This window comes from Onychostruthus taczanowskii, unplaced genomic scaffold (assembly GCF_017590055.1).
Source record: "Onychostruthus taczanowskii isolate IOZ18803 unplaced genomic scaffold, ASM1759005v1 scaffold35, whole genome shotgun sequence".
NCBI lineage: Eukaryota > Metazoa > Chordata > Aves > Passeriformes > Passeridae > Onychostruthus > Onychostruthus taczanowskii.
In genome coordinates, this window is record NW_024500905.1 from 918976 (window position 1) to 941049 (window position 22074).

At 38.4% G+C, this 22074-nt stretch overlaps 2 protein-coding genes across 2 annotated transcripts; one reads left to right on the forward strand and one right to left on the reverse strand.

The window, feature by feature from the left end:
- Positions 1-706: 706 nt before the first annotated feature.
- On the reverse strand, positions 707-7243 carry LOC121339496 (glioma pathogenesis-related protein 1-like). Its single transcript, XM_041411307.1, has 6 exons — positions 6993-7243; positions 4617-4862; positions 4070-4182; positions 3219-3301; positions 1460-1486; positions 707-1375 (listed from the first exon to the last, which is right to left on the reverse strand). The coding sequence occupies exons 1-6, from the start codon at positions 7191-7193 to the stop codon at positions 1149-1151; spliced, it is 897 nt and encodes a 298-aa protein (XP_041267241.1). The 5' UTR covers positions 7194-7243; the 3' UTR covers positions 707-1148.
- Positions 7244-12714: 5471 nt separating this feature from the next.
- Positions 12715-20588, forward strand: CCDC107 (coiled-coil domain containing 107). The gene is made up of 6 exons (XM_041411326.1): positions 12715-12915; positions 15387-15592; positions 16768-16834; positions 17983-18073; positions 19188-19297; positions 19909-20588. The coding sequence occupies exons 1-6, from the start codon at positions 12747-12749 to the stop codon at positions 20196-20198; spliced, it is 933 nt and encodes a 310-aa protein (XP_041267260.1). The 5' UTR covers positions 12715-12746; the 3' UTR covers positions 20199-20588.
- Positions 20589-22074: the final 1486 nt, after the last annotated feature.

The window sequence follows — 22074 nt, forward strand, 5'->3', positions numbered from 1 at the left end:
CAACCAAACTGTTATAAAATAAAGCTGCCTTATTTGTTTGTTTATTTATTTATATACTGGTCATTCAGTGTCATTTCACTCTAATCCACCCCAAGGGATCTATTAACAAAAACCTCAGTTGGGGCCCATTTTTATTCTGTGGGATGACATGCTGCAATGTGGCTCAGAATTGGAGTCACTGTGCTCTTAAAACATTAGAGCAAAGACAAAAGAGGAAAAAAACAGCTTTAAATATTGATAGTACTGCATTGCTAGTGTCAGTCAGTATCTCCTGGCTTCCCCTCACTAACAAACATATACTGGAACAGTGGGGGTCAGGTTGAGGGCTAAATGTCTCTTAAAACACACTAAATCCATCAGAGGTCTGGGCTTTTTAAATCAGGCTGAGCTATTCCATTTCTAAACCAGAATCTGTCCTGGGCCCATTTAATTTTCCGTCTCTGTTTCCTGCTATCTGAAAACTCACAATGGCTGACATCTACTCTGCATTTTAGATATTTTCACTATCTCACATCCTAAAATTAAGCTTTCCCCATTACATCCCACCTTAATCCTTACTCTGTCAACTTTCCCTGGTATTCTTCTACTTATGGAGAACAAGGATTAGCTCTGAGAGGAGAAGAATGGAATAGTACAACTGACAATAGAGTAATGAACACTGACACACATAGGCTAAATAAAGCAAAGGGCAAGCTTTACTCCTGTTCATAAAAGGTAATAGATACAGTTAAATCTCCATTATCTAGGGGAAATTGTGTCCAGGACAACTGAAGGTTAATGAAGATGAATTATTGCTTCTTTTGGATACAGTGTGCCATTTCAGACATGTCTTCGTGATGCCCCAGGCTTCCAGGAAGATTGTTAGCACATGGAGTAATATCTAGTCTCTGTGGTTCCTGTAGCAAGCTACCCCTAGAGCTAAGAGACTCATACAGGCTCATAGGAGCATGTTGCAGCTACTGCCAATAAATTACATTACTTCTATGCACAGCCACTTATATTTTGCCTCGAGTGAAGAAGCAGCCTTTCCCATGCTGGATAAGCATTGCAGGGATAATGAAAGACGACCAAATGTTTTTTTTTAAAGGTGTACCAGTTGCGTGAGAGTAATACAGCAGTAGGAGCACAATCAGTCTCTTAATTGACCATTACTCATAAAAAAAAGTGTTTGGAAATTGCTGTTGTACTAGAAGTACAGCACCAGCACTCAATACAAGAAACAGTGGCCTTAAAATTAGAACAGTGAGACAGTATTGGTCACAAGAGGGTCGTGGATGCTCAGCAGGTGGGACGTGTGATGGCACAGGAGGCCTGGGGGGACGGGGCTGCGGAGGCTGGGGCTGTCTATCCCAGTCTGGATACCAGCTGGCATAACCTAAAAGTCAGTGAAGAAAAAGGTGTTAAGACTTAGTCTTAGCCATACTTACAGGAAAGCCATTGAGAACAATTTGATACGTACTTATCAGCTTCTCACGTTTTGCATTTTCTGCAAAGAGATCAGAAGAGAAAAGTAATGTGAGTACCATTCAATGGCGGTTCTTGATGTAAAGAGGTAAGCCTTTGCACTCATAATGCCAGTTAATGCCTAGAACATCCTGGGGAAGCAGGCCAGCAAGAGCAGGCTCCCAGCTGGTGTGGAGTTCATATTTTTTATTGAATTGACAAAGAAACAGAAAAAAACCAGCTGTATCAGGAAAAATTTGTGTCATGGAGATGAGGGAATAAAAAATAACAACAAAACATGGAATTTATTTAAAATAGTTACATATATCAAATTTAAGTAGTTACAGATAGACAAATATAACTACTAATTTATCACAGAACTTTTTGTTAAATTTCAATGCATTTCCAGGATTGCCTGTGTGCATCCTATTGAAATTCCTCATTTGCCCTATAGAAGAAAATGGTAAAAGCTGGTGGTAGAATCTAGCACTTAGCTTTTAAATTCTCTGTTCCTCCTGTCCCTCCCCCTAGTTGTTGAGATATTTCTAGTTTCCCTGTGATGTGTCAGTCTGAGACTTTAAGATGAGTCAGACAGGATATTACAGAAGGAAATAAGAGTACCAAATGCTCAATAATTTCTACAGCTGAAGCTGTCTAGAGCCTGGCTAGTAAAGACCATCCCCATTAAACCTCTGTATAAAATTAATATTTGATTTAAGACATTGCTGCATCCCCTTTAATCTCTGTTTATTAAAAACATTGCCCAGTTTGGGGCTAGGTGAATTGACATAAAGGTCTGCTGCTGTTTGGAGCAGACTCAGAGTGACAGGGTATGGGCTGTGTGTTTCCCTGCTGCGCCCACACACTGACACCAAAGAGACAGACCCAGAACAGAGTCACTCTGGCTCATTACAGGAGAGGCAGGAAGGAGGGAGCAGGCTGAGCCCCTCACCATCACCCACTTCTCTCCCAGACCCAGGCAGCACGTTTGCAGGTAACACCTCTTCCCCAGAGAGGTTTTTACTCCAACCACACTCCTTTCATTGTTGCATCTTTGCAGGGTTTGGGAGTGGGCTGTGCTGGCTCAGCTCTGCACTGGCTCCCAGCACCAGCCAAACATCCCACAGCTGCCACAGGCCTGCTCCAAGGGGGTTACCAGTCCTTTATTAATTGCTCCTTGAGATTTAATTAAAATCCCCTCATACACTGAGCCTTACGAGCTCTGTTACAACTGTTCATTTAATTATTTCCCACCAGCACTCTGATAACACCAAGCATAGTAGGGAAAAGATTTACAAACAAGCTGTCACTGCTGTTTATCAGAAAACTGTGGAAGTTAGAAATAGCTGTGCTTTTTGGTACAGTCTTTTTATTAGTTCAGAAATACAGTTGTCTGGAAAATGCGTTAGGACATGCCAACAAACAGAAAAGCAGAAGAAACATTTCCTATTTCTGGTGAGAGGGAAGGACTAGACAGTGAATATTTGTTGGGGCTAAAATTTTGGATTTGACTTCCTGACCAGATAGAAGGGAGAAAACAGTCTAACTGATACTTCCCTGCATCAGAAACTCTGGGTTCTTCATCTGAGAGCCATCAACTGCAAAGTATTTCAATTATTTCCTTCTTACAGTATTCCTTCCAGAGTCTGGTACTGTTGTGTGGTGTGCTACAGACCCAGTATGCACTTAGTGCAAATTGACTTGTTGTCTTTCCATTGCTATTTATGCCACGTTTGTTTCTGTGCAGTTTTCTTACATGATCACTTTGGTCTTACCACAGAGCTTGTCTACACACTTCTCATTACTGCATCTACTGCATGGTTGTCCTTCTTTATATGGTTTTCTTGGGTAATTCCCCCTGCAAAACAGGAATAGTGCTTTGTTAGCTGTCATTGAAAAGTTGTCAAGGGGAAGGAATACTCTAATAAAAAACTGGTCATTGCAATTGTTTGAAAGTCCTTTTAGATCACATTAGAGCTCTCTATGGCAGGGGGAGCAGTTGACTCCTGCCACTGGAAATTAATGGGACTTCTCAGGCAATACTGTATTATTGTAAGCATACAAGAATTTGCCTCTAGCCCATCATTAATCACCTGGATTCTAAAAAACAGACCTGTAAAAAGTAAGTAGAAATACTGCAAAGTACAAGATAAACTAGAGGGCTGTCTTCCTCTAATTTCTTAAATTGCAATGTCTTGTCTGAAATTCTTGTAGGGCCAGAGAAAGATGTAATCTTTCTGAAGTGGGAAGATTACACCTTTCCTACTTTTCCTGCAGAGACTGACGTCAAAATAGATTTTTTTTTTTCCACCATCTGCATTATGGTGAGCGGTGTCAGCTATGATCTGCTCTCCTGCTTTTTTTTAGAATGGGATTTTCTGCAGTCCCAGCTATGTCCAGTAGGTTCTGTTCCCAATGGCCAGGGGAAGTTTCCCTTGTACAAGTGACATGAGGATGTAGCTTATTCTGAAATTTGTTACAACTGCACCCATCATTGTTGGCATCTGATACCAGATCAGTTGGGATATTTAAAGAACAACAAGAAAAAAAAAAAAAACACAAAACCCCAAAAACCAAACCAAACAAACACAAAAACCCCAAAAACCTAATGTCACAATTAACTTACGCTGGCCCATAGTCACAAACAAAATGTGCTGCTTTGAACAGTCCTGGAAAATTTTCAACTGTACTGCAGAAGTGGACTGCACAGCCAACCTTGTAACTCTCTGCCCAGACGACCTGCAGGACAAAGGGAAGTAATGCACTGTTCAAATACTGCCAAAGCAACAGCATTAAGAGAAGAAGGAGAAGGGAAGTAGCTCAGGGAGACTTAAATCAGCTGACACAGGAGCAACTTAACCTGACGGGCAGTTGGGACAAATGACAGATTGATAGCCGTTTTTGCACTTATTATCTTATGCCCTTTAAATGTGAAATTGCCAGGGGATAATCCCTTTCCACCATCGCTGGAAGTAGAACTTGACATCCCTGAGGCCCATAATATTAATTTCCAGTCTCACGCAACAATAAACTGGGGCCTGCAAAGTCCTGCTGTGATTCCTGTTCCAAAGCAATCTGTTCCAAGCCTGTACTCAGATCTTCAGTGAAATTAGACTATATCTATATATTAGACTATATGTTAGACTATAAAGCACCAGGCATGTAAGACTCACCTGAGTGTAGTGGCCACACTTGTCAGTACATGTGTTGGTGCTGAAATCATAGCTGCTGACTTCATTGAACCAGGACCTGAGAGCTGCCTCCACAGAGAAGATGTGGGCTGTGCCAGTCCAGATGTTTTCTCCAACAAAGCGAAAGGTGGGGTGCATTTTTCCTGGCATTTCAAGGTAGGTATTGTGGTTAAACTTGCACTTCTTTGCCCATGCTTTGGCAGTCTTAGCTAAAGCAGCATCCCAGGACTGTAGAAAAGGAAGAAAACCTACTACAACCTGCACTGCAGTGACTTAGCTGAATTCAGACATTTTTAAACAGAAACTTGTTAAGAGTTCTTTCCCCCTTTTCTGCTTCCCACCCCTGCCTTCAGTTTCATTCTCTCACTTGACATTTCTACTCCCATAACACATTTTGTCTTTTTTCTCCCTTAGCTATTACAGGATGTGCACAATCTATCCTCTGTCCTGTTGCATCTGACTTGTTAATACATTTACAGCTGGAGTGCAATCTTTAAGCTGCTACACCTGGAGGGGCTTGGGGGAATTTGTGCCTGGGAGATGTTGGCTGTCAATGGATTTGTGCTTGGCAAGTATTACCAGACCAGATAGGAATTCTGTTCTGCTGGCCAGGACAGAAGGAAGAGTCACAGCTGCTCCCTTCTTCAGCTCCTTCTGCCTCTTTTCTCTTTTCCCTCCTCAGCAGATGGATGAAGCAAATAAAAGACTCACTCATCTCTGCTGGGCTGAGAAGGAAACAGGGCACAAGTGATAATTTAACAAACCAGTCTGGCAGACTTGCAGATTTTAAGCTGACAGGTAAAGTTCAGCACAGGGAAATTCAAGTTAAGAGATGTGAGAAAAAATTGAGTTTGTGTTCCTAATAACAGATTTGGAGATGGCTATTACCACTTGAAAGTAGTGTAGACTAAGAAGCAAACAAAGTATTAGAAACTCTTTGCAAAGGAATGGAGAATAAAACCATAAATATAATCACACTTCTGCAGAAGTCCTATTAAATGCTGTGTGCAGCACAACACCCCACCTCAGGAAAGGTACATTAGAACCAGAAAGGCCAGAGAGAGCCTGGAGCATGATGATCATCTTCAAGTTCAGAGAACTTTGAACTTTCCTTTAGCAACAGAGAGTGCTCTGCACCTTCAATCAGAGACATCTGGACATCTTGTGTGAAATAGGTAAATAACCCACATTAATTTCCCTCTTCCAATACAACTACCAGACACTATTAAATGAAGGTAGGCATTAACAGGCCCAAATCAAACACAAGGAAATAGCTTCACACAACCTGTGGTTAGGCTGTGCAGCCCTTTGCCATGAGATAATAGAAATTATAAAAACTTTTATGACCTCAAGGGTGAAAAAAAAATTAAAAATCCATTAATAGCCTGTAAGTACCATGATTGGTATACCTTGCAAGTACACCTTTGATTCAAGAGGTTTAAATATATTTCTTCTGCTGTTATTCCAGAATTGCTGCGTCTTTGGTCTGAGCAGGTAAGTTTGCTCTTGTGCATTAACTTTTTAAATTAAACATAGTTTTTAACATGGCAAGAAATTAAAGTCACTGGTACTCTGAATCTCATTCCTTTACCGTGAGTTTCCATTTGTAGAAATGATTCATACTCTGCATGTGGTTATGCATTTAACTTCCTTTCCAGCTATGCAGCACTGCTGGAGAGCTCAGAGAAGTGACATGCACTGGCTGGAGTTACCTCCCTCAGCTAGCTATACACGTTTTTCCTTATGTATTCCACTGAACAACATGTGACCTATCCATAACCTTTTCTGATATCCACTGTATTTGTAGCAAGCTCTGCTTTTCAGCCTAGGTATCACTATCCCTACTCTTCAAACCCTGCTACAGCAAATAAGATTAGGTATCTAAATGGATGTCCTGGAAAATCCCTTTTTTCAATACATGTTCTAGATTAGAAGAAACAAGAAGAGATGATAGATTTTCAACAACTCCTGTTGCAGACTGCCTACTCAGAAACTTTTAAAAAGTCAAACAGCTTCCATGTATGAAACCTGACCTGATATATCACTATATCTCTTAGAAAGAGGTAGTTGACATACCGAGAACTGAACACTATTTTTTGCAATACAGCCCTTTGCTCTGGCTGAAGTTGAGAGTAGCTAAATCTTGTACTAAAAAAAGAAATTCCCTTCAAATTATTAAAATTGAACAATTCTGTGCAAATTAATGTATTTTCTATTTCATACAAAGAACCAATATATATGTTACAGAAATCATTAACTGAAATGGAAAGAGTAGCACAGTACAAATGAAGAATAAGATGGGCTAAATCAGCAGCCCAGCCTATAACAATTTCAAAAAGGTCACAAAGACCACCTTACCATGCGAAACATATTGCTGGCTGGTGGATTCACTTTGGATCGAAATGTGTTGTGAGCTCTCACACAATCCTCAATGAACTTTGCATCTTCTATGTCAGGCAAGGGATATTGTGGATAAGCATGAAAGCAACTGAAGAAATCCAGTAAGAACAATGCAGCAAAGAAAAATGTGATTTTCATAATTCTCCAGTGTTTTTTCATAACTTTTAAAATGAAAAATCTCTTAGGTGGAGATGATACCAGCGAGCAGTTTTTCAGAGGTTGTCCTCTGGGTGTAGAAGCACTTGAAAGTGTCAAACAGGAAGTGAAGAGCAATTGCTTAATCAGGTCCAACTCTATCTGACATCACAGCTGGCAGTCAAAAGGTAAAGTGTGAAACCTGCCATGCATATCAGCAAGGAGCAACAATCCAAGTATACTTCTGCCTTTTCTTTGAGTGTGCTTCATCCTGGGTGACTGCCAAACCATTCTGTGATTTTTGGTCTTATCTGAAGAGATGCTGCTGAACAGCTTTCTTAAAACCTGCATCAATCATAAAAAATGCAGCTTTGACAAAACAGAAATCTGCTATTCAGCTGATTTTCCAATAGTATTGCTTAGTCGTACCAGCTTAGTTACAATTATGTTGCAGGACATTTTCTTCCATATCAGAATTACTCAAGAAATAAGCAAAATTAGGAAATCTGTGCTTCAGCAGGAAGAAAAAAAAAGGTTCCTGAACAGCACCCTGCTGCAGAACAGACATTCTGGCCTGGTTTGGTGTGTAACAAAAACCAAAATTTGGAAATCCTATGCTTGAGTATGTATTTATTCTCTTCTCTGTTATTTGCAATTACCTGCTAGCCTGAAATCACTGGAGCAGCTTCCTGTGCTCCTGGAGAGCAGCTACAGGATTAGCACTCCTGGTAAAACATTCCAAGTCTGATCACTTCTCAGGGCAGTAGGATGGTATATGTTGGCATTTGTATTGTCTCCCCAACTGTTCTACAAGCTGGTTGAATTTTTTTTTTTTAAACCTAAGCCAAATTGTACAAATATGCAAGAGCATAAGAAGAAACATATGTTTTAAGAGCTAAGGTCTTGTAACCCAGTTTTAGGTAGGTTTACAGAGAAAATTTGTTGCAAATAGATTGCAAAATATGTTAATGGGTCTCATTCCCTGCTCAGTTTTCCTGGTCAGACCTAATGTAAAACCATGATTATACTACAACTACATGCAGTTTGCACAAAAAAAAAATAACTTAATCACACTAAAACTGCACCGTTTAACAGTACAAAGATCTTGCACTCATATATGCATGCAGTTGAAATTCTGTGTTTGGAAAAAACAGAGATTTTATGCAGAAGGAAATTTTGATGGGTCCAGGATAGTCCAGGTTATAAAATGCTTTCTTGCATTTCTGGCTCCATCTAGTGACTCTATCTATAATTAAAGCAGAAGTTCAGCCTGCCTTTGAGCATTTATATTTTCCCAATAAGAGAATTTTAGACTTTTGCCAGCATTAAGCAGTGGATCTCGACAATTAAGTTTTGGGATTTGGATAGCACATTATAGCATTATAGCACATTTGGATAGCACAGTCGGGACAATACAAACCATTGCCTATCCATAGATCTCAAGTGAAATTTGGCACCATGAGCTGGGTACATGCAAGAAGGTTTATAGCCTCATGATTTTGAAAAGTTCCCCATGTTTACATCCCACTTTTGCACTTCTGGCCTGCTTTTAGTTCAAAATGGCTGGAAAAAGAAAACCTCAGATTTTAAAATTTTTCCTAATGTTCTATTTAGTCAAGAGGACTAAAAACTGGTGAATTACAACCTATTACAGATATCCACGATGCCTGGGAATCTGTGAAAATACATTTAATTTTGTTCTCAAATCATCAACTTCCCCACAGAGTATTGTTCTTTGTGTTGGGGAGAGAAGGTGTGACCTTGATTTACTACATTCAGTTGGACAAATGGGGTGGATCTGCTGGGTTTTCTTATTCTAGTCATAGGATTAGGCAGCTGCAAGACCACTTGGCCTTCCAGAGCTGTGAATAAACTAATATTCTGACATGCATTGCTGCAGCTATTACACAATGGCACCTCAGGGTGGAAAACAGATTACAGGACAGGACGGTGGTGGTATTAAATTTCCACAAGAATTATTCTGTAAGAAACCATTTTGTATTCATAAAAAGCTAAACAATCCTAAAATTATTTTGTACTAATAAGGCTGTAAACAGTTTCACAGTTAACAGAGGCGGCCATTAGTATGTGGCTGGACTGCAGATAGTTTTACTGTAATTTTGAAGTGATCTGGATGTTACTCCTGTAAACTTAAGTGCGAAAGCTTTGGCAGTGCATATTTTTAGACCAAAAAATTTTACCTGACAAACTTAAGAGAAGACAGGCATTACAGTTTAGGCATCTGCTTTTTCTTAGGAGATTCTTCCAATACCTTCTGGACATGACTAACCAAACTGTATTGAATTCAGGTAAAAATGTTTAATTCTATACCTTGAACACCTGGATGGTCATACATTACATTTCTGGAAGCCAAGCAGACACAGTTGTTTTAGTCACTATTGGAGTATCTCTCCAATAGGAAGGGTACAGGCCTCAGGCAGACAAACTGATTCAAAAATTCCCAAAAGTTTCATCTCTTCAATTATAAATGAAATAAGCTGTTGTGTTTATCAAACATAACCATTTTTTTGGAAAAGGATCTTAATATTTAAAATGGTGTTACCTGAATACTGGGTTAAGGATTAAGCATTTCAGAGGCCTTTATGTAACAGCCTCACATGCATTTTTGAGATTTCTACCATTTTGATATTCCAGGTCTACACAGCCCATCCATTTATGATTCATAAATTTTACCCATTTTCAATTTTGTGTCTGAGCATTCAAGAACATGACTGCTCCTGGATTGTGCATGGTCTTAGATTATCAGTTCTGATGGACATAGTGTTTAAACCATGTACACTGCTTGTTTTTTCCAGTGATTAGTTTCCTTTGTAATTTTCTCTGAAATGTTGCCTGAAATGCATAAGTGTTTTGATATGACTTAACTATGTATAACAGGAAAGGAGCAAACAATCAAGGGAAAGAAAATTTAGATGTGAACATCACTCTAAGAGAAATGTGCAAAACCCTCCAGAATTCTGTGCAGACAAGGTTGAATTGCAATTATTTAAATGTAAAAACTACCTTGCTAGGTAACTTTTCATAATTTATTGTGCCACAGAAAAAATGGAAAATACTTTCCTATGACACTGTCTGCTTCTAGCCTTCTAAAAAAAATCTACTGCCAAATGAACATCAAAACTTAAATCCTCCAGCCTTGCTTTTGGTTTTGTTATATGCAGAACCAGGGTCAGAAAACAAGAATTAACACTTTAAGAGAAATAAGTGAGAAAAGACAAAAAGAACTGAAAGGAAAATGCTCCATAAATTATTCTGGTAACTTTTGGTATTTTCATTTCACAATTCAAAACTTACTTTAAAAAAAAGTCACAGATACAGTATTTTCATCTGTAATTTACACTGAGAGCAGTCGAATCATCTTTGAACACTGAAATAAGAAATTTAAGAGCTGCTTTTACTAGATAAGATCTACTTGACATTAAAATTATCATCTGTTTTAGATGAGTGAAATATCATGTATTTGCTCATAGATAAAACTGATTCTACTGCAAAGCTTATTTTTTCAAGATGGGAATGAATAATTACACTTAAAATATTAAGTGTTCAAAAGAAACCTTTACTTTCTCAGCAGCATTCAGTTTCTCTGAATTACCACTGGGAAATCAGAATATAATAAATTGTGGTTTTGATTTTTTTTCTTTTCTTTTTTATGAGAATTGTAAGGAAAAAAAGTTACATTGGCTGGATTTTATCCTTCAATCGACATTTTTACTAAGTAATACCCACAGACATTCTGCAATTACTGTTATTACTTTGAATAGCATTTTCAGACATATGGAATACTGAACTGTGTGGCTTGGTAACTAGAGAACTGGAAATTATTATTTTATAAAGTTAATGTTGTAAACACGCAGTGAAATGAGAAGTGAGGCTTTCAGTGAGGTTGATTTGTGGACAAGAAGAGCGAGTTATTGTACAAGGTACTGAGGTGAGCCAGTGAAGGGTAATGCAGTACAGTCACTGCTTGGTGTTAAACAAGACAGTGAGCTGCCAACTGCACCCATATGGACACCCATGTGTTATTTACAGATGGTACTGATTTACATGGTCGGCTCTAACCAGGATGTTTTACCACAGACAACTCTGACTTGAATGTAACAACCACAAACCTTAGTACGGTTCTGCATTATGGAAATTAAAAATCTGACCTCACCATACCAATTTAATGGCATCAGCAACATCAAGACCTTCATGATCTCCAATCCAAATATTCTCTCCAACAGATGTGAAATTAGGATGGTACAGATGCTTCTTACTAAAGTATATGCTATGTTCAAAAATGCATTCATTTGTCTATTCCCTTGTAGTTTGTGCCAAAGCTGCATCCCAAGTCTACAAAGCATGGAAGGTGAAATAGTTGTGCAATGCTGTGTTACAACAAAATCTTAATCAGATAAAACCAGTCAGCAATAAGCAGATAAATATCAAACACTGGAGTTTCATAAAGAAATACTTTCCCTCATTTAGGCAAGTACCTGTGGTTTATTTTAATTGACGTTTCCTATTGCAGCACAGAAATACGAACTAATTTAATTAGAGAAGTTTTTCCTCCCTTCACTGTTGAAGATTAACTTTGTAACAGCACTTGCTAGCAACTGAAAACAGTTGAAATGCAGTTTTGTCTTCAGGCAAGGAATCACTGGCATATTAAATAAACACAAAACTTTTTGGGTTTTATTGTTGAACAGGTCATTAAGGATCTTGATTTGATACATAAAAATTAATTCAAAGTAAAAATGCACAGATATTGTAGATTCAATAGTACAAATATTTTAAGTATTTTAAAGTGAGCCTCTGGAAACAAATATTTACTCCTCCTATGGTATGGCTGTAAATATGCATCAGGGCATTGTACAAGGACAGCTTCATGAGGTAAAAGTGCCAATTCCTGGCCAGTAACTCATTCTACTGCCTCTTCCTTCTTTGCAATTGATTCCTGAACATGAATGATCTTCTGTATTTGTCTTCCAGTCATGACTGTTTCAAAAAGTTTACCATTAAAACATCCAGTTTTATATCCTAGTAGAAGATGCTGTGATTTATTGCATAGGTTTACCACTGCTCATACATTTCACATCACTCTTAGTTTCTTTTTGAACTTTACAATTTACTCCATTGGCTGCTGATACTCTTTCCTCCCTAATTTGGTTTGTTTCAAGCCATACTTTCAGTCATAACTTTTCCTGGGTTTCCTATTCCTGAGCATTTAAAACCGTGTGTGGTGTCTTTTGCAAACTTCATCACTTCCCACATCACCACCCCTCCCCTTTTCTGCCAATCCAGCTTAAAACCCACCCAAGCAAAGCACATGTTTGCTGGTTATAAATGCGTGCTCCAAGTGTGCTCAGGATGCTCATCATTTAGCTGCCCATTGCTAACATGTTCCTCTTGGGGCACTAGGCGGACTAAACATCAAACATCTGCTTTTTCTGCATCTTCTTCCCTTTTCTTTAACCCTTTCCAGCAAAAATTTTCATTTGCCAGCGGAAACGCCCTTCAGCGCTAGGAGTACAGCTCACGGCCCGGCCTCGGGAGGGCGGCGGGCAGGCGGCGGCCATGGCGCTGTCGGCCGTGCAGCAGGTGCTGGTCTCGGCCGTGCTGGTGCTCTGCGTCTTCGTCGTCATGCCCAGGATGTTCGGGGGAGGAGGCGGCGGGCGGCCCGGCCGGTCCCCGCGGGGCGGCAAGGCCGGCCCCGGCCATTACGATCCCCGTCAGCGCGGCAGAGGTAGGAGCCGGGGCGATGGCGCGGCCGGGGTTCCGTGCGGGAGCCGCTGCGGGCTCGGGCGGGCTCGAAGGGAGCCCCGGGAGCCGAGAGGGATGTATTCATTACAAGCCGTCCGGCGCGTACACGGGGTCTGGACGGAGAGGCCTGCTCGGACCGCTTCCAGCCGGCCTGTGTGCGCCTGAAACACCCGCACCTCCTGCGGTGTTCTGCTGTTCGGGTTCGCCAGTGCTTCTGGTTCTGTCTGCTGTCTTACCAAACTACTCCTGAGTGCAGGAAGCGCCCGGTAATTGGAAGTGCGGAACGGTGTGACGAGCAATGCCCGCAGGGGCACAATCGAACACGTGAGCCGAGAGGTGTCACAGCGAAAAATAAATTGCAATAAGGAAGCCGCGTGTTACTGTTAGTAAATATATGCACAGAGTCATACACAATCTTTCCGGCAGTATTAAAAAAGGGTCCAAGATGCTTGTTTAGAAAAGGTATCAATGAATGGGTAACAGAGTTTACTACTCGTAGGAGCTATAGTGGTAGCCATGTAAAGCCATGTCACGATTTAGCTGAAGGTCGAAGGGTACACCTTTGTTTTTGACAATCGCTAAAAGCCCTCTTTTGTGAGGTAGCTCTGTGATGATGCCTTCCGAGGTGTCTCAAACCAAGAGACAGCTAGTGCAGTCCTCCAAATGTGTCTGTGCTTTTCCCTGCTGGCAAAAAAATGGAGGCTTGAGCTGTTGCCATGTTCTTCCTACCTGATGTCAAACTTACTGTGCTTCATAAGCTCTTGCCTGGCCTGTTCTGCCTGATTATTTTTTATTTATAAGGCAGCTGTATATTCCCTATAGATCAAATTATTTTAAAACCAAATCCTAATTAAAAAAAAAAACAAACAAACACTTCACATGCCTGTGAAAGGAATGAAATACTGGCCCAGCACTGAATAAAATAAATTTCAAATAGATCTCCTATTCTCACCTCTCTGGGTGGTTCTTTTTTCCTGGTTGGCTAGTAACTCACTTTGCCATTTCTTCTGTGGGATAAACTTGGTGCAGGACACTGGACTCCACTAGGATTCAACATTCCTCCTCTCCACCCTGAAGGTGTTTCACTTGCCACATTCTTACTTGTATGATGTGTAGAAATCTTGTTCATCTGTGGTAGTAATTATTTTAGTAAAACTATTCATTTACTTTAAAAACAAATAGAACTTAAAATAGGGAGAAAGGTGAGTGTAAACGTAAAGCTAGGAATTAATATGAAACATTCTGAAAGGTGGAAAAAAATATATCTAATATAAACTGTGTTTTCCAGATTAGTTAGTGCAAGTTTAGTTAGTTTAGCAAGTCTAAATCTACTTGTCCTGAAAGGACAATGCCTGCCTGAATTTGCACTGAATGATGAAGGTAGCTTGAGTTCTGATTCTGTCAGCTAGAACATTGAGGTTTTGTGTAACATTAATTTTTCTCTATCTGATTGTGGCTGTAGTTTGCACACTTGAGTTATGTTACTGTGAGTTCCTGAAATGCCACTGTTACAGTATTAATTGGTAAGCAGTGATTTGCATAATGTTCTTTTGTTTGGGAGTTTTTATAGAATGTGAACCTTGCCATACCCATACTCAGTTCTGATACATTAAGTTTTAGGTCCAGGCACTCAGTTGAGACATCAGTGTAAAACTTCACAATCCCCCAATCCCCTGCTGTCTGTCTCTGCAGGCATCTGCATTCTTTAGCTGATGGTACTGTTCCATATGTGCATGTCCCATGAGCCCTTGATTTAACTACCAAATAACCTGTTTCCTAAGTTGAACAATGACATTGGCTGTTTTCTCATCTGCTCCCTGTTCTGGTAGGCAAATTACATGCAAAAATACTTCTGACTTCCAAGGTTGTTCTTTGCTATTGTATAATCTTCTCCTGCTAAATATTTGGTTTGCAGAGGTACAGTATTTCTCAGCCTGTGGGAATATCCATGTAAACCTCAGTTTACTGTCAAAATAATGAAAGCATCAGCACAGTGTATTTCAATAAAACTTTTTTTTTTTTCTGGGGCCAGACAATTCAATTTGTAATTAACTCAGTTCCTTTGGTGCAAAGGAAAAAATATTGATTACTGTTTTCTGCATTATCAATAGTTTCTCTGAGTATGCTTTAATTTCAAAATTTAAATTTTTTCTTGTTATATCTATCTTTCTGTGATTTGCTGAGGGTTTGCCAATGTCGCTGTGAAGAAGCTTAAAAATTGTACATTGAAGAAACCAAGCTTGGCTTGAGAGTTTTTGCTGCCTAGATTTAACTGTGAATTCCGTTAATATAAGAACAATTCTTAATTTTTTAAATGGAAACAAGGTTGCCCACACTGTCTTAGAAGAGTGATGAACAAAGATGATTACACAAGAAGGAAACAATTAAATTCCTGTTGTGGACTCCTGGTTTTATTTCTTACTTTGTTGTCTTTCCCTCAATTTCATTTTTAAGGTAGTCCTCAGACAGTTTATCAAGTTCAGCGGAATCCAGGAAATTCTGACAGTAATACTTACCAGAGTTTTCAACAGATGAGAAATGCAATGGAAAAAGAGATAAAAAGTGAGAGAATGAGAGGAAACGGCCGAGAGTTAGCATTCACCCTCATGCCATTGTATGCTCTTGGAGTGGGAATGTTTGCAGCATACAAACTTATTAAGGTAAGCCATAGGAAAAGCATTAAATTATTGTAGTGAGGAGCAAATGTAAATTCTTGGCTTTTCTATTTGTTTTTCTAATTCTGAACCCATGTACAGGGTTGTCCAAAAGCCATTTCTTGTTCTGTTTGACTTTGGATGTGAAGTCCAAAGTTAAAATTTTAGCGTATCTAATTCTTCTGTATGAAGGCTTCTGGCTTAGGTATTTTTAGATGCTTGAAGAAGTGAGAATTTTACTCACCCTGCAGCCTCAAATGAGAATCTGAGAACCTGAACAGTGCTGCTACCTGAGTCTGTAACCTCATCAGTGTTTCACTGCCTTTTCATTCTTCAGAATGAGACTGAGTATGGGAAGGAGGCGGACAATTCCTGCAGAGCAGTGATCTTAGATTAGCAGTTAGGTAGAACAGTGTGTAGACTTGACCTTTTGTTTGGACTTGTAATTTCCTCATGCAGTTGCAACATGCAGCTTTATTAGTGTTATGGGATACCTTTTCTATCATTTGTAAATTCAAAAAGGAGAGCACATGATCGGGTTTTTTTTTAAAGGAACCAGTCTTGAAATGTATTATTTATAGTAAGAGATACTACAGTACTTACAAAGCTGAGAGTGCACCTGGAATATTGTTACTTGCCCTCAGGGAAAATAAAAATGAACAGGAGTAATACTGGAGACACCATGCTCATTTCTGGAGTCAGTTCGTGTTAATTGTGTGTATGAGAAAAATATCACAGCTTAGCAAAATGAGTATAGAAGCTACCCAGTTTAGTACAAGATTTAAAAATCATGAAAATAATATTTTGGGTGTTGCAATTCTTTACACTTGGCCTGTGGGATTAAAATGTAAATATTTTTATGATAGTATCTTTATTACTTAAAGAAATAAATTCTATATTGTAATTAATGATAGGAGACTGGATCCAGTAACCTAGAAGGTTTCTTCTGTTTCTTTTTGAAATAGCAACTGCTTTCTTTTAGAACTTTTGCCAGTCACGTTGTGTTTGCTTAAAATCAGAAATGTTAGTTTAACACAGTATGAGGCATCACAGAAGAAAAGTTTCATTAATGTAGCACATTTTCATGGTTGCTGCTTACTTTCACTAAAGTTCTAAATGCAGTTTTGTTTTTAGTACACAAATAGTGATGAAGTTGTTTACCTTGGTTGTATTTTTTAAAGATGAAGTCACATGAAGAAAATCACTCCAAAAAGGAAAAAAGTACAGAAGACAAGGCAAAGGAAACAGGTAAGATACCCATTCAGAATGCATACATTCAACAAAAATGCTTATTTCCTACTGGAGCAAAATGTGTTTTCATTGATGCAATCTAGCTAAATGAAGACAATCTCTCAAGTTATTGAGAGCAGTTAGGAATCTACAAATACCCACTTTGTTATTCTATATGTTTAAAATGCTTGCTTGAGGTTTGTTTTAATTCTCCAGATGTAATGCTCTTTAAAACAGCTGTAGTAATGCAGTATGATTCTCTGCCTCTAAAATGTCTGATGTTTTTTTCACTTAAGATCTGTTCAGTTTTCTTCAGTTTAAATTTAATATAATTAAATAAATAGAGTATTTAAAAATAATATAATGATCTGGTTTAGAACTGAACTGTTTTGATAATGAAACAGTGTGGCTAAACAATTACAGAGACCATTTACAATTTTTAGGCCAAATGAGAAACCAGCATTCAAAGTCACAAACATGTCACAAACATTCAAAGTTGATGCTGTTTTCATACCTTTTCCTCCCTTGTATAGACACGTTTTTAGTGAATTAAACAACTGGCAGCATCTTTTGGTGTCTGTGTACACCATGTTTGTAATGAGGTTTAGCAGTGCTTTGCTACACTGCCTACTCATCATCCTTGGGTGTTGCATCCTTCTTTCTTCAAAGTTTAATTGTATTTTAGGATGAATGACTCCTCTTGATTCTAGTGCATTAAGCATTAAATACATTTGTAAGGTGTGAATAGACAAACACATTCAAGAATATTATGTATAGATACGGTACTTACATCTCAGGAAGTCTTGCAGCTGTATAGTTTTTGAGACTGGGAAGGTGAGCTCCACATTCTTGCTCAATTTCTACAAACGTGTCCTCTGTTAGGTGACTACTGGAGATAGGTTACTGGGTGGAAAGGACTTCTGTTCACACATAATAAGGCTTCTGTTCTTACCCCACCACTCCCTTTTCATATTGTCAAATTTTTTAGATGAAAGAACCTTTCTGGTTTTGAATCTGTCCAACGAAAAATATAAATTAATATCCTAATGATATTGTAAAGACATTTTTTACAATGTTCTTTCTCTCCTCATCCCCCTCTCCCTTTCCCCACACCTCTGTCTTTTTTTTTTTGTTATATTGCTTTTGTTTCTGTTTTTTTCTGTTAGAGCATCAGCTTTTAGAACTGGAGCAACATCTAGCACAGACAGAGAAAATGTTAAATTCTTTATTGACTCAGTTGGATCCACTTTCAAACTGGTGAGTGTTTCTAAAAAAATCTCTCTGTTGTTTCCTGTATATTGAAATTCACCAAAATGTTAATGAAGATTTTTAAAATGATCCTTATATATTGATAAGGAACAGTTTTAGGAACCTTCTTTGATTACTTACTGTTTTTGTAGCCTTTTGCAGGTGATACCAATTCTGCCATTTGTGAATTTCTTCACAGACACCTCCCTTCTCTTGTTCACCAAACATAAATGCAGAAGACATGATCATGTTACTGTGGCTTAACAAGATGAACCTTAATATTGACCAAGGAGACTAATAATGAAAATATACTTAAACTCAGTAGCATTTGAAAGCCCTTGTGGGAAATAGATTTTGGTAGCAGAATGAGTTTCTTCTTTTAGATGTAATTATAAGAAAAAAATAGTTATCAAGGTATAGCTGCTTATTTTTGTGTTTTGAAATGAATCTGTGAAGTGTGTGTATTGCAGTGAAATAGAACTTGCCTATTTTAGTATGACAAGGGAATCAGTAATATAAAAACTCTTTGTAGCTTTAGAGTTCTCTTCTTAAGAAGCTAGAGCCTTACTTATCTACTAGAAATAAAAGTATCCATGCTGTTAATTTTCTAGACTGACATCCTTCATGAAACACAGGTTAAAACATGCAGAATTTTCTGATTGTTTTGCAGTGTACTTCTGAACTGGATATGTGCTGAAACTCTTAAGCAGCAAATTCACCGGCCAGTTTGCCTAACAAATTTCTAGTAGTGGTGGGAAGTTAAAAAACCTTGAATGACAAAAGCTTTCAAACTCTAAAGTTCTGTATTGGGCAGTGTTGTACTACTAATAACAGTACTTTGGATAATTGTTACTTTCAGCAGTCATTACTCGACCTTGGCCATTGGGACTCCAAAGTCAGAGTTCAGTGACATTCAGTAGTTGTGTGATGTAATGGCCTCCCCACTTCTCAAGAGACAGTTCTCAAAGGAAAGCTTGACCTAAACATTTCACAAACTTCACTGTGGTATTTGTGCACCATAATTTTCTTCATGCAGAAAGAAATACTGCAATAAGTGTATTATTATCAAGCACTCCCTTCCAAGATAATCTTTCAGCTGTTAACATTTGTCTTATTTTTCTAGTGTCAATGCTTTAGCTTGTGAGCAGAAAGATGAAATAATGACACAGCTCCAATCAATTAGACGACTGATGAAAGAAAGTGGATTGGATAAATCAGAAAACAAGATGAAAGGTAATTTAATTTTCAGAGAGATAGATAATTAAGTAGTTTATATTTTAAAAGAATAAATAGATCTTACTATAGTAATGTTCAGCTTCTGAGTCTTAGGTAATTTGTGTGGAATTAGTTTTATTCTGGAGGAATACCATTCTTCTTATTTGAGATGTATCCAATTTCAAATTTTTGATACATTATGATTTATTTAAGAATAGGTGCTCAAGACTGGGATGGACCACACAGTCACATTCTGGTTTGATAAAGGAACAGACTACTAACAGACTACTTAGGAACATCAGTTCCTAAGAAGTCTGTTAATACTGTACTAACTTTACGCAAAGGATTTCCAAATGGGAACATCTGAGGCTGTGAGAAGTGCTTGTGTAAAACACTAAACAGCAAATTGTATTTTAGTTTCAGCTGGAGACTCACAAGAGCTGCATAGTAGCCCAAAAGAAATCTTAAATTTTAAGACTGGTCCATTAGAAATTTGGGGAATTTTTGCATTATTCAAGTCTTAATAAAAGAGAAAAAAAAAATAAAAAATACTTTACTTCTAAACTGACCCTGAAATTCAGAGCCTTACCAATAAACTTTAATTTTGATTATTTGTTGGGAATTTTAAGATCTTGGGCACATTTGTGATGAGAAACTTGAAGATCTTATTCAGTCATTTGCCGAACATTCTCAAGAGAAAGAAACGGACAACAGAGAAGATGACTGTAATGAAGATTTGCTTGAGGATATTGATAATGATTACAAAATAGAAGAGCATGAATTATGCGGTGAATGTGAAATACATCACTTGGAGCCAGATGTTGTAGAAGAAGAAGAAATGATAAGCAAAGATGCCATTGAATCAGAAGAGATGGGACTGAGGAGACGCAATAGATATGAATGGAATCTGCATATGTAAAGCTTCCAAAAGCTTATGAATTCTTTTTATGATGTTGTATGCACTTTAAACTGAAATGAAGTTATGTGCACTGCTATATGCTTTAAAAGAGGAGTGAAATACTGCCTTTGATCTTATCTGTGACAATTCTGTAACTGACTTCAGTGGCAGCAGAATTTTACTCAGGATGTTTACATATTTTTTCTATTTATTTTTCCCTATAAAAATATTTCTGTACTCTGTATATAATGCACTGTAATTATATCTGATGCTTCACTAAAATATTAAAATACCTTCTAATTGAGACTATAAAGAATAGGTGTTTCATAGATGTTTTGTAACTAGAAAGCATTATACCACTTGAACTGTGACTTTCTTGAGTTCATTAAAGAGCATGCGCTGATAAATTCAGCTCTTTGTGGAAAAATTTTCTGTGGGCGTGTGAAAAGCAGTTTACATTAAGTTTTTGATACTCATTCATAGTTAAGTTTCTTTATTTGGAGAGAGAAACTTAACCATGGACACTATATGAAAATAATGATGTCTGAATTTTCAGTCTCCTGAGTAATGATTAGTTTTGTGTGTCAACATAATCCCAAATGTATTACACTGAATCACTTAATTTTTTTCCCCACTTGTCACTTGTTAAACTCAGCAGCTGTCTAATAACTGATTGATACGCATTAGTACTGTATCTCTGTTTCACATTTATTTTAATACCATAGAATGTGACCTTTTGATTGATTTTAATACCCTTTTTTTTTTTACATCAGAATTAACAGATGTGTTGCTATGTACCATTCAAGAACTGTGAGGCATGGGATCTTTTTTCAATACATTATGCCAACTTGATAGCTGCCTTTTTAGGTCAGTATTAGGAAAAGCATTATTTTTCTTTGCCAGAATAATTTTTGTCCACCCTTTCAATATTTAATAATTTTTTTGTTCACTTAATGCACACACCTATGGTACTGACAGCCTTTAATGACAGGAATTACCTTAGAGGTCGGTCTGATAGTATGGCACTGTTACATTTTCTGTTTTATAATTGCATTGCTTTTAAGTAGGCCAGTTATAATGCCTGAACTCTTCTGGCATCCTTATTCTTACAGGAAAATAGCATGTGAATTCATTTTTAGGGAGGAAACGTACTAAATTTATTATCTTGTCACTCACTGAAATGGAAAGAATTGTTTATTCTGATGTAGACACATGGTATGCATTTTGTTCTAAAATTGAATCAAACAGGCTTGGAAGTAGCAGCATCCAGAAATACATCCTTAGCATCAGTGTGTTAGTAGTTTTGCACTAAGTGAGATTTTGCCTAACTTTGGAAAACTGATTGACTACAGAGCCGGGGTTTCTCAAGAGGTGGCAGATTTTTCTCCCCAAGACAGAATGGATGAGTCAGAACTGGTACTTAGATACAATTTGATTTAAAAAAATTACTGATGCTCTGGCCATTCAGGACAAATGAAACTTAAAAAAATCAGTTTCATTGCGGCTTTTCTTTGAAATATCTAATACATTAAAGTGAACTGATGTCAAAGCCATTGATCTGCGGAAACACGGATGGGCAGCCAGGTGTGCAGGGTGCAGGGCAGCCCTGCTCCTTGCAGGCACGGCTGCCGGTGTCCTCGGGCCGGGCCAGTGTTTGAATCTTCACTGCTGTGCCTTTCACCTCCGCGAGCCTTCGGATGCTGCTGGCACTTGAAGCCCTTGTCCGAAAGGCTCTGAGCTACTTCGGGGGGTCACTGTATTTCTGACCAGGCTACGAACAGGCAGCGTGCGCTCTCTCGCCGCAGTTTCGAGGTCCCGATTCCAGCTGCCGGGGTTTGCCGGGAGCAGGACCCGAGTGATGTGTAAGCGCCCGCCTGTCCTGCGGGGCCGCGGGGGC